This window comes from Ambystoma mexicanum, chromosome 3q (assembly GCF_040938575.1).
Source record: "Ambystoma mexicanum isolate Mex_15411 chromosome 3q, UKY_AmexF1_1, whole genome shotgun sequence".
In the NCBI taxonomy this organism is placed as follows: domain Eukaryota; kingdom Metazoa; phylum Chordata; class Amphibia; order Caudata; family Ambystomatidae; genus Ambystoma; species Ambystoma mexicanum.
In genome coordinates, this window is record NC_090926.1 from 563,696,413 (window position 1) to 563,714,129 (window position 17,717).

Here is a 17,717-nt window from a genome sequence, read left to right on the forward strand (position 1 = left end):
GGAGGCGCTGAACGCAGCTGAGTGGAAGATGGATGCGACCGCGATGTTCAGCAGCAAGTAAGTGAAGGATTTAAGGAAAGGCGCAAGGTTTTAATGGCAGCGAGCCCTTAACATAATGTCTGTTAAGTGTCTAACCTTGTCTTTTTCCTTATCTTTGCAGGTGCTGCGAGTTCGGATGGAGTACGTTGTGCCTCGGTGCCTGGATGATGCTGTCTGCGTTCTGGGATGTTTGCTCGTGAGCCGCATTGGTATCGGGTATTAATATCCCCAACAAAAATATTGCCGTAAATATGGCCGTTTGGTTCGCCATAGGCGATATTTTTATTGGGGATATTATGTGGGAGCGGGGGCTGCAGGGGTGTCCCCCGCATATAAAAAAATGTTGCGGGGGTGTCCCCCGCAGGGTGCATTGTGAATTTAGCTGCAAAAATATTGTGATATTTTTGTATCACGATATTTTTGCTGAAGAATTATCACATGGAACGGCCGCGTTGTCAGGAAGAAGATGTCTGCGCTCCGAGATGTTTGCAGGTGAGCCGCAGTGCCAGGATGAAGATGTCTATGCTCCGAGATGTTTGCAGGTGAGCCGCGGCACTAGGAGGAAGCGTGCAGGTGAGAGCAGGATTCTCCAGTGACAAGCATGGGTGAAGATGGCAGGATAACTCCAGGTAAGATGAAATCCCAGGCGACAGTGAGCGTTACGCTGCACAGAGGTGCAGAATAATGCAAAGCGTGTGCCTTGGGGTTGGGCTGGCTTTTATAGCTGAGCTCTTAAGGCCACGTCCCCTAACAAGTTCTGCATGCCACACCCTGCCACTCCTAGAAGTTAGAAGATGCCTGTGCAGATGCAGATGAAGATGGAGACCACACCCAGACTAGTTACACAAATGAAAGTTCTTGAGAGTATTCTTGCTTATTTTAAAAGAGTTCCTGTTTATTCCAAGCACTTCTGCCCATAATGGAAATGTCCTGTTTAAATCCTTCCAACCAGGCCCCCCATGCATAAATGTCCCAAAGGGACGTGTGTGACCCATGATGCTCCCTGCTCCCTCCACTTGATGGTACCACACTTGTGATCCTGGGCACGTGGCCATGACTATGCGACCTGACCCTGCATGGGTATTTTTGCCAAATCTGCTAATATCACTGTTAAGACGAGGTCTTTGACACCATAAAGGACAATTTCACTGACCAAGATTTCTTTGACCTCTGCAATAACTGGTAATGTAAACATAGTTTTGTCCCATATAAGATGCAAACACATGGGTATACTAGTTATAAGTAAACTACTCTACATAAGGCTAGACTTGTGCACACATCAATAACCCTTGACAAATATTTGTTATAGAAACTAGTGTGGTTTTCACACATTAGTGCATCTGATTAAATGCATACCTGGTGTGGGGCTGTTTTTTTTTTTTTTTTTACAAAGATCCCACTCCCTCCTATGCAATTACAGAACATTTGGTTGGAACGAACTGCACAAACTCTGAGTTAGTATCTACCTTGTTTATTTATTTACTAGCCCAAGTACCCGGCTTCACCCAGGATGTCCATTCTTAGATTTTTTTCATATTCCACCGAAAAAGATGAACAAATATTGTTGTTTGTCACAAAGGTAAAACGCAATACATGTTAATTTCACTAATTAATTGAACACCACATTTTCATTTATCTCTTGATTTCAATTCTCACATGAATATCATATGTGTATGCTTACTCTGATTATTTGCAACGTTAGCAGTGGTGGCCAATGTCGCTGCTAAACACACTGAAAATAATCAAAGTAAGCATACAAATAATATAATTTGGAGGTGAATAAAAATGTGGTGTTCAATTAATTAGTGAATTTAATATGCATTGAATTTATTGCAAAACAAATCAATCAAAAGAAAGATACTTACTCTCTTCTAAAAGTAAATTAGAAAGCACAAAAACGCAAGACCAGTTCAGCACAGACAGTGCGATAATGAGCACTTTCTAAAAATTACCTGTAATTGGCACTCAGAACACCACAAAATATAATTCTGAAAACCCCAAAAAAGTTAATTATCTCGGGAACGGGATGCCTATTGAGCTAGAAACGGTTGCATTTAATTGGCAATGAAATAAAGACTATTCCATGCAAAATTCATGATGCCAGACCTCACCGTTCATGATGAGTCACATCCCCAAGATCAACGCCACATACAAACCCACAAACAAACACGACTTTGTTTTTTATATCTATAAATGTATTGTGCATTTGTAAGGCGCTTATTCATCAAGTAAATTGTGTTTTCGAAGCGTACATCATCACCTGCCAGGAGGAAGGCCAGAACTGTTACGTAAACAAGCAGCACTTTGTAATATCAGAGGGTTACAATTTACAGACCTCAATTTATTTAGAAAGTGAACCAGATGGATCTTTATTTACAGTCTGCAGTTGAGAACACCTGAGAGAATGCTGAGTGACCCATAATACATTCTTGAAGGGCCTCTTGATGTATTGTTTGTTTGGGGCAGGTTGCCCTTGTAGTAGCCTCCTGCCCACCATTAAGTCATGTCCTGCACGATTTGACCACACGCCCTTTCCAGAGGTCCCCTCTATTTCATATCCACTTAAAGCACCAGAGACAGTTTACATTTGCCTCTGCAGGAGAAGTTTCAGCCAATCAAATAAATATCCCGGAAAATGTGCTCAATCGAGCAATGAAAGCCTATATTCCATAGCAGGAACCAGCACCTCTCCTGCAGGTGACCATCTTATTCCCTGCCTGCCCTAGTCACATGGAAGCCCCACCCCTTTTGCAAACATGGTAAGCCTTCAGTCCCTGTCAGTAATGCTATATTGTTCTCTGCCCGATATTTGAAATGTACTGATATCAGCTTTAAAAAATACAACTTGTCCTGGTAAAATAGAACCATGCAAATAGCGACACGTCAGACTGATGAAAAACTGATTGCACAGGATTCCAAGAATGTGGCATACTTCAGTTTTGCACTCTCCCCTGCTGTGTTATTTAGTCAAAGAGTCTTTAACAGATGGATAAATAGGTTCTTAATATAATAGGAAACTGCAAGCAGTATCAAATGTTTTCCACCACATTTAACTTTTTGGAGTTGGCTCCAAAATCTCATTGTTTTGAAAAAAGAAAAGTTATTCAGTGTTTTAGTTTATTACAGACCTTTTACCGTGCATATACAACATTAAAAGCAAAATCATAACAATGTCCATATGAACATCATTTAAGGTCCCAAATATACAAAAGTATGCAAATACATTCAAATTCATGTATTTAAACATCAATTAAAAAAGGTCAGCAAAGATCTCCTGGAATAAGTGCAGTTTGTTATCTAATCAAACATTTTAAAACCTATTCTTCCATTTCTTTAAAAGTTACAGCAAACCTTAAACACTCCTTCTAGAAATCTTATCAGAGCTATAACCAAGGAGACTATTTCACCAATCAAAAAATACCTCACCACTCTTCAGGTGTTAAACTACTAGTTTCAGCATAAAACGTCCCTAAACACTTTTTACCTCATCTCCGCGAAACCTGTGCAAAATAGCAAAAGGTGCTCAAGTGTCTCTGTGTTCTTATCCATTGTGCAAAATCTGCATTGTATATTTGTTTGTATGTTTTATTTATAATGCGCGCCAGACCCGGGGTATCAGGGTGCAAAAAGCAGCAAGGATATTTTCAGCTTAGGTTACAGTGCTGTACAAATATACACAGAAAAAGGTAGTAGGAACAACATTTGGAAAAATATATATACAGGCATTAAAATGGCATAAACCGTCAACTGCGATGAGGCAGAAGTTGCGATATGTACAATATATACAATGTAGGATAGTGGGGTGGATGTGGAGGGAGGTGCCCTAGGTTTTAGTGGTCATTTTCTTTAAACCAATTGATGATGTTGGGTCTGAACTGGGGGTAATTTTTGGTCAGCCCTTAGGGTAGAGGGTAGGGAGTTCCACAGCTGCGCGGCTTTAACTGGGAAGCTACAACCACCAGTTTTGGAAAGTTGAATCTGGGGACAGTCAGGGAGTTAGAGTTGGCCAATCTTGTTGGACGGTTTGAAGATTGTCTCTTAAATCTTTTTATGGGGTAATGAGGGGTGGTGTTATTTAGACACTTGTGTGTGAGTGAGGCTGTTTTGAGCAAGATTTTGGGCCTGATTCATGGAAGTGTTTTATAATGGCACAATCCCATAGGAAAATGTTCCATGAATCAGGCCCTTTATCGTTGGTGGTAAGCCAGTTGTTTGATCTTCTTATCTCTGAGATGTGCTTTTTTTTGCTAAACCCAGTGCTGCTTTAAGGGCGTTATTTTGGAGGATTTGTATTTTATTGATGATGTATTTGTTGGCTCCCAGGTAGAGCGTGTTGCAATAATCTAATTTTTACAGAATTAGTGCTCTGGCCTTGGTGGTGCAACTGTGTGTTGTGCCAATTTCATAAGAATGCTGCAACAAGCCGATTTCTATTAATTCAGGATCCAGTCATTATGATTTATTAACGATCCCTTCACTATTTGAAATGCGGATGGATAATTCTTAGCTATACTTTAATGCTATAGAGATAAGGATATCCACACTACCATAGCATATAGAGAAGGTAGCTCCATTTCATGTTGAATTATCTGAATTGGGACTCCTATTTGGCAGTGAAAGCACTCTCTTCCAGAACAGGCCCTCCAATACCACCATGACTTAAATGAGAGTGCAAAAAAAGCTGCTGCTCCATATGTCGTTATAGACACAACTTTCAACTTATAGAAGTTCAGGACGGAAGGTAATGAATAACGCCCATACCGCCTCAATGGGGCCACAGCCTTGAGCAGCCATATTTTTTGCCTTTGCCCATAACACCTTTTCTCTTGATGCGTCAATATGAAACTAGTATTCAAACACATACCCAAATACGTGAAGGTGTCAACCTTGCCTAAAGTCTCTTGATTTAATGCCACTCAAAGGCTATCTTTCGCTTCTCCAATGGTGAGCGAAGAATCAGAACTTTCGACTTTGCCACATTTACGCCAAGTCCATTCTGTTCAAAATACACTTACAAACCTTTGAGTTGGTGCTGCAAATCGATCCCTGTCTGGTCCAAAAGGAGCAGATCATCCATGCACAGCAACCAACCCAATTCCTTTCGGTTGAGTCTGAGCGGGAACCATTGAGCGCTTGCCAAAGCAACACCCAAATCAGAGATAAACGGATTGAACAGGGCTGGCACTAAGGGACAATCCTGCTTCAGGCCCTTACCAGTTTTATTATCTAGATTATCTTCCTGCCATGTTCAATTTAACCCTCAGCATGGTAGAAGAATATAAAGCCTTAATTGCCACTAGCAAGTCAGTGGGGCCATCCCAAACCGCTAATTTCTCTACTATCGAATGCTTGGGCTGTGGCAATAAATGGTAAATGCAAACTAATTATTCTTAAGCGTTCCGCTTTTCATGCTGTTTAGTAGAAACGCATTCAAGCTCGTTCCCACTCCTTTGACAAAGCCAGACTGGAAGACATCATAACGGCCAGAAGACTCCATCCATTTTGATAGGCCCTCTAAAATGATTGAGGTGAATATCTTGCCCGCAACGTCCAAAGGGGCAATAGGGCGATCGTTTTTAGGTTCAGCCCTTTTGCCCTTTTTCAAAATTGGAATAATAATGGAAGATATTCAAGTTAGAGGCACTTCCCTTAACTTCATCATTTGTCTAAACAGCAAAATTAGGAATTCTGTCCATAATCCTGGGCCTTCTTTCAACATAGCGTTCGTCAGTCCACCTGGGCCTCCTGCTCTAGAATTACTGGCTTTCTTTAGAATAGCCGTGATGTCCTCCTTTTCAATGTGAATAAACTACTCAGTGAATGTGGCTGCATCCACTACATCTATGGCTTTATCAGGAACACTAAAAAGACTTAAAAAAATCATCTTCCCAGGTATCTTCCAACACTGAATTTACTTGTAGAGCCAACTGTGGGGTAGCCGTCCAAAACTGGGGTTGTACACAGTCACGTCTCTTGTAGGCAAAGAATATCAAAGGCCTCAAACTTAAATCGGTGGCTCCTAAACAAGTGAGTACAACTCCACGTATTCCAGGATCCTAGTGTTATGTCCTTGGATGTTGTTAAGGTCTTCAGTTAACCTCCTTTTTATCTAACACCAAAGCCTCAGCCAGCCAAGCCCATAAAGCCTGCTGAGTGTCCTGACCCTCTGCCCCCTTCTGCATAACAATGTTCCTTTCCAAAGTCCCTTTTCCTCCAAGTTTCTTTTATAATGAGTGAGAAACTGATCAATTTACAGACTGCGATTTATTTAGATAGTGAACCAGAAGGAGCTTTATTGACAGTGTAAAGTTAAGACCACCTGAGACCATTTTGAGTGACCCAAGGGCCAAAATACATGTTTGAAGGGCCTCTTGATGTATTGTTTTTTAGGGCAGGTGGCCCTTGCCGAAGCCTACTGCCCCTCCATTAAGCCATGTCCTGAGCAATTTGGCCACACCACCTTTCCAGAAGTCCCCTCGATTTCGTATCCACTTAAAGCACTGGAGACACCTTAAATGCGCACCTGCAGGAGAGGTTTCATTCAATCAAATGGCCAGGAAAACGTGCTCCATCCAGCAATGAAAGCCCGCGTTCCATACCAGGAACCCGCACCTGTCCTGCAGGCGGCCATCTTTTTCCTTGCATGTATGCCCTGTCCCGAAGAAAGCCCCGCCCCTTTGCAAACATTGTAAGCCTTCGGCCGATGCCATTAATGCTATATTGTTCTCTAGCCGATGTTTGAAATGTACTGATATCCGCTTTAAATAATACAACTCGTCCTGGTAAAATAGAGCCATGCAAATCTTTCCATGATTCCAAGAATGTGGCATACTTCAGCTTCGCACTCTCCCCTCCTGTGTTATTTACTCAGTCGTCAACAGATGGATAATAGGGTGTTAATATAGCAGCAACCTGCAAGCAGAATCAATCGTTTTACGCCACGTTTACCTTTTAGGATTTGGGCTCCGAAATAATCGAGTAATTGGGTCAGTATCCCCTCCCAGTTTCTGACATCATCCGCTCCAAGCGGACTCAAGCTCCAAACCCATCGGAGCCGATGTGGGGCGAAACAGCCAGCCGCCTGCTATCTTTAGCCCGTCCGTAAAAACTCCATCCTGCTAAATAATTTAGAAAGCTTGATTTTCAGCATGCACGACATTAAAAGTTTTCGCACTAAGTGCCAAACGTTGCGAACAGCACTTTAACAGAATGGCTCTGCTTTGATCCCTGTAGCAAGTCCCTGAATAATTTATCACAGGTTATTGCCTTAATTCTGGAGAGGGATGGCGCAATAAAGGCCGATGAAAACACTCCACTTGAAACACCTTGGGGCCTGCTCATTCCTCTGACACGGCTCTTTTGTTGGAACTCTTTAGAGGTTATTAAGACGTGTCTCCAGAATTAAGAGTGTGCTGCAAGAATGGAGACAGCCATCTTAATTCCAAAGACAAAGCGCAATGACCCCCTCACCTTCTCCTGTTCGCTGTTATTATATACTAGAAATATGAGTATAATATCAGCTTCAGTCTGACCCGGAACAACTGCAACATTCAGACCAATAGTGGCACGGAAGAGCTGGAAAGAAACACGCCGCTTAACATTGAACTTAAAATACCCCAGCTTTCTTTTTTAACAATGACCATTGTTCTGCATGTTGTAGGAGAATATCGTTGTGTTCACCTTGTCTGCTTCTTGCATGTTTTGCATCCGTTGTTATGTTTGGCCCACATTTGTCTTTGTCATTACGTGAAAGATAATGTTGATTTTTTTTAATCTGAAGGAGGAGGCTGGTTCTTTTTCAAAGCAAAGTGTGCTCAATTGTATACGACATTGGCAGCTTAAATCGAACAATATGAAAGTATGGTAATGATGGCGTCCATTTTGTCCGTGTATGTGTGGTGAGCTTTGTGCATGGATCTCAGAAAGAACTTGAAAGCCATGAATTAAAATTAGCCATGCTTTATGGTCATTACTGGCTGATCATTGGCCCATCTGCTCTGTGCTAACGTGAAAATCAATTAGCGTGTCTCTGTCCCACTGACAGCGTATGTTGATCGGGCTGGCCAGAGACCTTCGAGGGATTGCCTTCGCGCTGAACACAAAGACCAGCTACTCCATGCTGTTCGACTGGATGTATCCTTATTACGCGGTGACAATGCGGGCCTCTGTGCGCAGCGGGAGGCCAGGCCCGGCGCATTAGTTTAATAGCGTGGCACGGCGGGGAGGAGGACGCGCAGCTAAATGAACTAACGTGCAGTCAGCTCAAACTTGCAGGACTTTGCCAGCAGCGCAGTTAACCCCGAAGGTGACATTTGCGGAGAGGTCACTTTCTGTTGCATCACCCGGGTGCACATGCACACCGCGGGACAAAAGCTTCACACGTGCCGCTAATGTATGTAATCGCATTAGCAGCGCAACCTCCCTGACCCCTCGACTCTTTACTTTAGTTTGCGACCATGTCTTGCATTGGACAACCACACATTTCTCAAACCGTGTTTGCCATGTTGGTATTTATATTGCTGAGTGTTTATTCATGTGCCAAAAGAAAAAAAAAGAAACCAACTTCTGTAAAATATTGAATCCATTTTCAAAGCAGTTATTGGATGTTGTGATACTAAGCTCCAAAAATCGCACAAAGATTCATTTTCAACTTTATTTTTAGGGAAAAGGCTAAATAGTTACCCGTTCAAATCAACTGAGGTTGTCTGACTAGGGGTGGTATCTGCCGCTTACCACATCCCACAAGTGGGCTCCCACCACTGTATCCCAAGCTTCAATATTCCACCGCCAATGCATTTTCAGACTCTGTATATTACAGCCGGGGGAGCCCTACTTCCTAGATCTATTCCTTACCACAAGGTCTGTAGCCTTCTCCAGTTCTCTCCCTCTGGGTTTTGCTGATGGTTCTGTAGCTTTCCTTCAAAATGGTTAACTCCTCAGATTATCCTCGTCCTCGCACCCCCACCTCACCCTGCTTGTCACTTTGTCTCTCCCTCGCTCCACACTCCTTCCACGGATCTTGCTCGTCTCTGCCACGTCTACTGCCTACACCCTCCTTTTGATCTCTCACCTCCCCCTCTCCCTATACTGTGTTTCTTATCTTACCCCTCTCCCTCTAATTCTCCTTCTCCACAATCCTTCCCTGGTTCTTTATTGCACTCTCTTTCTCCCTCTCTGTATCCAACCTCAAACTCCTTCCTGGTCTCCCTCTACCCCACACAGTGTTTCTCACAAAAAAAACCTTTTCTCTACTTTACACTCCATCCCCTTACCTTAACTCTATATTCCAGCAGTCTTCTCCACCTCATTCTCCTCCTCGTAGACCCTCCTTTCTGGTCTCTTGGTCCACCTCTTCTGCTTCTGGCGTCAGCCGAACACCTTTCCCCATCTTCTGCACTTGCTTGCCTTTTATAGCCCAGCTGTTGACTTTCTCCCGGCTCCAATAGGCCCTTCATGTCACCTGGCCAATCTTTAGCTAAGCTATTCCCCAGGATGTTGGGATTTCCTCTGGAAGTCTTTAATTAGGCTTCTAGCCCTATTCTGTCTCTGTTTGTGCGGTGGCAGCGACGCGCTCTGGCAGCTCATTTTCCCTGTGAGTTTCATGTGCTGGTGAGTTTCGTTTTAAACTGTGTTTGGGGAGGATTTCTGTGCTGCCTACTTCCCTGCAGTCTTTTTTTCACTCTTTGTTTTCTGTTGCCCCACTATTCCCCCACAGTCCTGTGGGTGGGTCGAGTGTTGGCCATCTCCTCCCATTTGGGCAGGGTAAATCCCAGTCCATTCCACTTCTGGTCTCAATTCCATTTCCCTGGTGTTGGTCAGGGTTGCGCCCAGGTACATTCGGGGAGTTTCAGTTCGGAAAAAGAGACCGGGACAGAAAAGGGGCCAATGTGGATTGCGGCAGGGGCAGTGGTACCCATATCCCTACCCATGTTCAAGCACTCTGTGGGGCTACTAACTTGATTCACTCTTGTGGGAGGACAAGATAACCCTGACCCTGTCAAAATGTTTAACTCTATGGAGGATTTTACTTGGATACACATCATCTAAACCACAGCCTTCAGAGGGCAGATCCAGGAACAACTGGAAAACAACAGCTTAAAGATAAATGAGCAAGAGTGTGACACTAGTAGACCCACTCCTTACCGAGTTTACATTTTGTAATGGTGAAGGATGTAGCCCCCTTATCTATTCTTCAGCATAGCTGACACGTTTTGGCCGTTAGGTGTCATTAAAATGTGCCACCTATAAACCAAAACTGATATGCCATTCTTTCACAAACTAGTTAACAATTAGTGTGAGTCGACCACATACATACATGCATGCATACATAGATACATACACATATACATTTATAATGTGTATGGGGCTGGGAGGTGGAAAAGGGAATGAGGCCATGGAGGCAGTCCCACCATAACAAGATAAAGGTTGCCGTTGGGTCAACCAAATTGAGTCGACCAAATTGGAGACTATCAAATGACAGTCTGTGTAGAAGTGTCAAAACTATTGCATTGGAATTTAGCTAGGAGGAAGAGGACGTCCAGTGGTACATGGACATACAGCTTCTGGGTGTTGTTTGGTTATTGGCCAACCATTGACTCTCCATGCACATGCTAAACCCTATAGCCGTTCCCACCCACTACCTGCCCAAATCCCATTCTCATGGGATCTATTTGAGCTGGCTCCAATGAGCAGTAACATACAACTTTGCCATGCCAGTATTATTACTAACCAGTATGCTGAGAGTTAAGGACTTTTGGAGCTGTAATTAATGTTCAACAGGTGTAACAAAAATGTCTTAATCGGGGTGCCTTCCCCCACTTGCTTTATACAAGTTATTTGCACTGAAGTCTTGTTAAAAACAAGCATGGACAAAGCCAACAGTTTTGTCTTGTGGATCAGTACTTGAAAGGTATTTGCCAGGCACTGCTATCATATGCCTGGATAATGACACCACTTTCTAGCTGTATCCATTTTCTGCCAGGTAATACCATTATGGCAGTTCCTGGCAAAGGCCTTTCCCATGCCTACACAAAAGCCAAACCTGTTGGCTTTGCCAATAATTTTTTTGGGTTCTCACTGTGTGGCACTCTCATTGGTTCATCAATTCAGTTTTTAAATTAAATTCCTTGGTCTTGATAGATAGCTACTCATAAATATATTTTGACAGGGGGTGTAGTACTGCTCAATGTCATCGGCGAATCCCTCGTATACGGCTGCACTACTCCTCGATCGGTTGGGACCTATGTACTAAGTCCCCACACCTCAGTTTCTTTTTTCTGAGCGCTCAGCACGCTATTCGGAACACGCTCGATTCTAGTAATCAATACTACGTCAGTATATCGGGGCCTAAGCCATCTGGGTTTAAACGCTGCAACGACTGCAGCTCCAAAAAGTCCCTCACGGTCCCGAAAACTATCTATGAGTGGTTTCTTGGTGTTGAGCACGACCTGGAGCAATCTGGTTCTTGCTTGGGGATGAACCTGAGGGCGGTGAAGGAATGCTCAGCCAAACTGGCGCTCGGCAGACCGCCGTCTAATTACCTGGCGAAATCGCTTCCAAGATCATCAGAGCATGATACAAAGAGGCCGACTACTGAGAAACATTGTGCAGGGATATAGTCATCACATAGCAAGTCTCACCACTCCTGATCGTCGTCATCTCACAAGAAATAACAGTCTCAGACCAGTCTGATGGAGGTGCGATACCCTGTGAAGGGTGCGTCCAGTGAGGAGTGGGAGGATTTTACAACCCATAAACTCCGGGGTTTTGAGAATGCCTTGACTGATACGGCTTCCGCCTTGACGTCGCAGGTCAATAGGGCTCCAACTGCAGCTGGTTCATCCGGCACAAAGGCAGCCAAGGTGGGTTGAACGCCCCTCAAGAGAGACTGCTAAAGAGAAACCTCCTCCTGTGTCGAAACAATTGTCTAGCCCCGCGGGCCAAGAAGCCCCTCAACCGACCCGAAAGATCTAAGTTTTGTGCCAGAGAATTCATCCGTGTACTTCGACTCAATCGAGTAAATTTTCATTGAGGAGGGCGACCCCGTACCGTTTGAGTTTGAGCCGATGGCCGGTACGCCTTGGATCTGCTTCCGGATTTTATGGAGGACCAAGCCGGGTTGCTTTAACTGGTGGAAAGCCTCCACGATGTCAGTGGTCTGGACAAATCCCTGGATGTGGAATTCCAGCAATTGAACCTGTACTGCACCCGAACACGCAATACCGCAAGCCGGTGTCACAGTACGACGTCCTCAACAATTTCCCCCAAACGGAACCTGCTTTGCCGTTCAATGCAGCGATATCAGACCCAGTCATCGCTTTATGGCAGCGTCCATGCTCAACACCGGCAGTCGACAGAGCTTAAGAAGAAGTGCAAGCCGGCAAGAGGTGACCCCCCATTTTTGATGTTCCAAATGAGCCCGGAGGGGTAAGCGGTGCAGGCTGCAACGATTACATCCAGGCCCTCAATGTTGAACCTACCCAGCAACGGAGAGCCTAAAAAGGTTGACGCTTTAGCGAAAAAGGTCTTCACCTCGGGAGCATGGCCCTTAAGGCTACAAATGCCTCTCGTGCTTTCTCCAAATGTTCCCACATCCTATGGAGCACAATTTCGGAGGCCGCTGGATATAGTGGCTGATGGCAAGGAAATGGCCTGCTAGGCGCTCCAAGCTGGGTTGAATGCTGCTGACGGTATGGGTTGTTCTATGGGTACTTCGACAGTCTTGCACACGTCGGCATATTTGAGCGGCTCAGGGGTTTTCCCCAAATGTTTAAGGGAAATTACTCGAGCTAGCCTTTGATGGCAGACATCTTTTTGGCCCAAAGCCGACGAGTCCCTAGAAATGTTTAAGGACTCATAGCCCAAGCTAAGTCTCTGGAACAGGCTGTGCAGCAATTGTGTCTTTGGGTCTAGAGAGCATGTTTTCAAGAGGTACTCCACCATCTCCTGAAGGGCCCAAGAGCCCCAGGCCACACAAGAGCAACACAGGTTCCAGTGGCCTGGTAGAGATAGGAGGTGGGTGAGACAGTCATTGGTTGCGGTAACTTCTACATCCACGACTTCTCAGAAGCCTCTTTGAGGTCTCTCATATTCCACCAGTTGGAGGGAGATTCTCTGGATTCTTAGGCAGATGGAAGGAAAATTCCCCCGACTCATAGGTCCTCCAACTGTTGAAGTGGGGCTAAAGCCTCCCATTTTTTACGAGACCACCAGACAAGTCTCCACCCCATTCCCCTGCCACCCAGCAGCTGTAAAGGAAACAACTGGGAGCGCTGAAAGCCCTTCTTTTGAAGGGAGCAGTGGAGGCATTTCCAGCAGAGGAAGTGGGCTCGGGCTGGTACTCCCAATACTTTCTGGTTCCCAAGAAAGGGGGTGGCCTCAGCCCTATCCTGGACCTCTGCAGTGTCAAGACTGAATTGTGTCACTGGACCATCAGGATGCCTATTTTCATGTGCCCATCCAGAGGAAGCACAGGCGATTCTTCGGGTTCGTCATCGGGGATGCATTTTGCTGATTCCAAGTGCTCCCTTTTGGCATGACCTCCACCCGCAGGGTTTTTACCAAACTGATGGCAGCAGTTGCGGTCCACCTTCGGAGAGCGGATGTCTTTGTGTTTCCAAACTTGGATGACTGGCTGATCCGAGCATGGTCGCACGTAACGTTTTTTTTTTTCCAAGACATCTCAAGGACACTTATTCATTAGTGTATGAATTGGGTTTCTCCCTGAACTTAAAGAAATTGCAAACTTCACCAACGCAAATGCTCCAATTCATCACAGCAGTTTTGGACACCTGGGAAGGGAAGGCCTTTCCTCCAGAGGAGAGAGTAGAGGTCCGTGGTGAACGACCTGATCTGGTGGAGCGACAGGATGAGCATGTTGGCGGGGGAAACTTTCTGGATGCCGTGGCCAAAGGAAGAGGTGGTCACAGACGCCTCTCTGAAGGGCTGGTGAGCTCGTTGTGGCTCTAACAAGATCAGTGTTTGTTGGTCTCAGAAGGAGAAAGGTTACCACATCAATCTGCTGGAGCTGTGGGTAGTATGAGACAGGCATGGTATCACCGGGTATCTCTCATTCATTGGCACTCACCGGTTGCGTAATGGTTCTTTCCCAGTTTCTTGGTTCGTACAGTTAGCATCTGACTGCATTCCCCACAGATGCCCCTAGACTGTTGTTTCCAATCGGGGAACGAGCACATCTCGGCCACAGCCTAGGGGACCGCCTGTTTCCACAGCTCCCTTCTCTCATGCTCCCCGGGTCTTTGAAGACACGGCTCCCTCGCCACGCAGTGACACTCTCGTTATACTGTGCCTTTCTCCAGCGTCTTGGCGTTTTGTTCCCCTCTGGTTTCTCACGGGCTGTGCTGGCCTTCCTGCTCCTCCCTCACTCGACAGGCTTCTCGCTTCCTTTGCTGTTTGTGTACTCCACCTTTTATACACGTGAGAGTCTCCAACAGGTTGCAGGTGTGAAGACCAAGGTTCAATAGCCTGACCACAATTAGTCCAATTAACAGGACATCCCTGACCTTCAGCTCTATAGCCTTCAGGCTCCCTCTTCTTTGTCTCAGTACTATAGTGGTGTCTCCTACAGGTAATCTTCATTACTCTTGGAGTTTCTTCTTCTCAGTACTTGGTCTGACTTCAGGGGGAAAAGTTGGACCTGGGCAGCAATACCCTACAACGGCTGAGGGAGTTTAAGGTGAACCACTGTCAGGAAATGGGGGATACCGTGTCTCGCCCTCTGACGCTCAAGCCCCAAGCCCAGGTGATCCTCCCTCGCTAGTCCATCCCCAGGGTCAGGTTCTGACAGCCATTACCATTTGTGCCAACATTCTGTCTGGAACCATGTCCGCCATGGTGTACATAACAACCGATGCTGCATCTATTGGAGGTTGCCGTGGCGCCTGGGTGCAGTGTGGAAGGCCTGGCATTAAATTGCCGCGCTGTCTTGATATGGGCAAAATCTTCCTCGGGGCCAGCCCTTTGAGAGCAAAAATACCCAATTCAGCCCAAAATACAGGTTCTATTGTGCTGAGCAGTGATCTCATGCTAGTGACAAATGACACCCTCAAAGTTTTAGCATATTTATTCTAAGCAGTGAATTTCATATACATTTGGGATTCAAGTTAAAGAATATTACAAAGCATAAACTTAGAACAATGCAAAATATAGTGAAACATGGAACTTAGATAAACATAGAGAAACATAGAGAAATATAGAGAAACATAGAGAAACACAGTCTTACGTCCCTTTAATCAGCACTGGGAGACCTGGGCTTTTCATAGAAAAACAATGCTGGAGGACACCGTGAGAGCCAATTCCGGGCACTTGACTGTACACGAATCAAGTCCACAGGACGATCTCCCCCCGAGTCATGTGTGCATGGATATTTTATAATCTCATGATGTCAGTCACCATGACGCATAGTTCCAGAACTTTCCCTGTGCAAAAATATGGGCTGGTTCATGGAAAAAACCCAGCTCTCTCTGAGATGCTCCCTGCTCGCTCCTACCCCCTCCCTTGGAGCCCTCTCCGCGAACACTGGAATGTCCTTATCAGTACCTTCCCAGAGAAAAGCAAGATTAGCTTGGAGCCAGGGCTACCGTTAGTGAGGCTGAATATTCTAAGGGAAGCAGGGATGTATTAACCCCATCTGCAAGCTCTAAAAGGCATGCACTCATAGCTTAGTGTTTATAGCGCTTAAGACTGGCTATCTAAGCGCTATATAGGTGCCATGATGTTCCAAACACTCCAAAAATACCTATTAGCTACATAGCTAGGGGCCCTCTCCCTGCCTGTCTATCAACAATGCATAATGTGACCTATTTCATACTAGGCCTGCATATTCCTTGTAGCTCACTACTGCATAATGGAAGTGCTACAACAGACTACTGTCAGCATTTTTAGCACATACTTTGAATACACTATTGGCTTTCAGCGGCTAATGCTGTCATCTAAAGCCCTGATTGGCAAGGCTGCAATTTCGTGTATCACTACATTCCACCCCTATTCAACGTTTGTGCGACAAATGCTGACTAATACCTATCAATATAGTATTTAGTGCAGTGATAAAGACCTTGGGGCTTTGCAAGAGGTTTAAGCAAACTATCTTCTAGCGGTTAGTTAGCGTGGCATGCAAGGTAAAACACTACCTAAACAAAAATGTACACAAAGTGAACAGTGACATATACCCTTGCCAAAACCTGGCCTACACAAAAATATCTACACAAAGTGAACATGGGCATTTACTCTAGCCAAAACCTGGCCTACACAAAAATACCTAAATCAATTTTGTATAACTGACAATCAGTTAAAAAGCAGCATGCAGTTAAAATGTCAAGGCAATCCAGTGTAGTCTAATCTACAATGCACTATTGCATTTATGTATGGTTACCAATTCTAAAACCTGGCAGCCTTTCACTCTAAGGGCCTACCTCCCCCTGATCCCAGGGCATTCAAGCGTGACTATGGGCTGTGTGACTAGACACTTCCCCCAGGTAGGTGGAACCCAACCAGAAACCATCTAATTTCGTGAACAAGGTGAACCCATGGGCACCAGGTTATCTAAATAAAAACAATTCTACTAATTTACATCAAAGCATGGCATGTGTTATTCATGCAATCAAAAGCAAGCAATTCAATCCATATGTATGCTGGTAACTGTAGCTCTGCGTGCCAGTGTGTGGAGGATGGTCGCCCCCACCCAGTAAAAAGCCAACACCTGCTGATCAAACAATGTTTGCCATACAATGCATCGTGTGTATATAGCAGTCTTGTTGACCTGCCCTATGGCAGACAAAAATGTCTTCATACCTAAAATTCTGCCATTTTCAGTGGTTGTCAATACTTGTAGCAGTGTTGGGCGTATCAATGGGCCCCACTTAGGCCAGAAGTTCTATGGCAGAGCTGGCATCAGAACCCATAGTGGCTAGCTTATTGTGCACAGTTTCTATGTCACAAGCATATAAAGCTCCTGCAATTAATGAATCTAGCTCCCTAGCTACGCGCACTCTAGTGATGGGCCATAGAAATGGACTCCATTTGTAGCAGCTTGGTAGTACTAAGGAAACATTGCCTCATGATAAATCTATGTCTAAGTGTATCACTGTAATTATGGAGGTGTGCATTACCAGTCTACCTATTGTGACTTGGAGAATACTCTTCTTCAAGTGGGATATCTACCATATACAATATTAACTTTAGCCACAAACACCATACTACTATCCGGCAGTGGCTGTTTCATCACATTAAACAAATTCATTTAGTCAAGTTATAGTCCATAAAATCTTGGCGAGAACACTCGCTGCAGTTCTTGGTCAGAAAAACATCACATTAGACAAATTAAACAAATTGTTGTATCCATTCAGTGACAAAAGATGCCTGACAATGTGCCTGGCCAGTACACTAGCAATTCCATGTGGATACTCATTTGTAGCGCTTTTCCAAAGAATTATTCCAAATGTCTACAATCAAAAGGTGACTCTTTGCATTAGTGTGCTGGAGACAGCTGTCCCCACAAAAACATGAAACTGGTTGGTTTAACAAAAACCGTGTCACACTCTGTGTCATAAAATCAAACATCAAGTCAGTCATGGTTTCATTTACCTGCCTTAAGCTGGCTGTAAAAGTATCCAGTGTTTCAAAGGTTACCATTTCAAATTATAGCTCACACACTTGGCAGC

The 17,717-nt window shown here is 44.7% G+C and overlaps 1 protein-coding gene across 1 annotated transcript in view; it reads left to right on the forward strand.

Moving 5' to 3' along the window:
• RANBP17 (RAN binding protein 17) overlaps positions 1–17,717 on the forward strand; it is a 2,111,817-nt gene that overhangs the window by 1,478,256 nt on the left and 615,844 nt on the right. Inside the window, exon 20 of the mRNA XM_069654335.1 lies at positions 8,084–8,172. Coding sequence (XP_069510436.1) covers positions 8,084–8,172 — 89 coding nt within the window. The remainder of the gene's footprint in view (positions 1–8,083; positions 8,173–17,717) is intronic.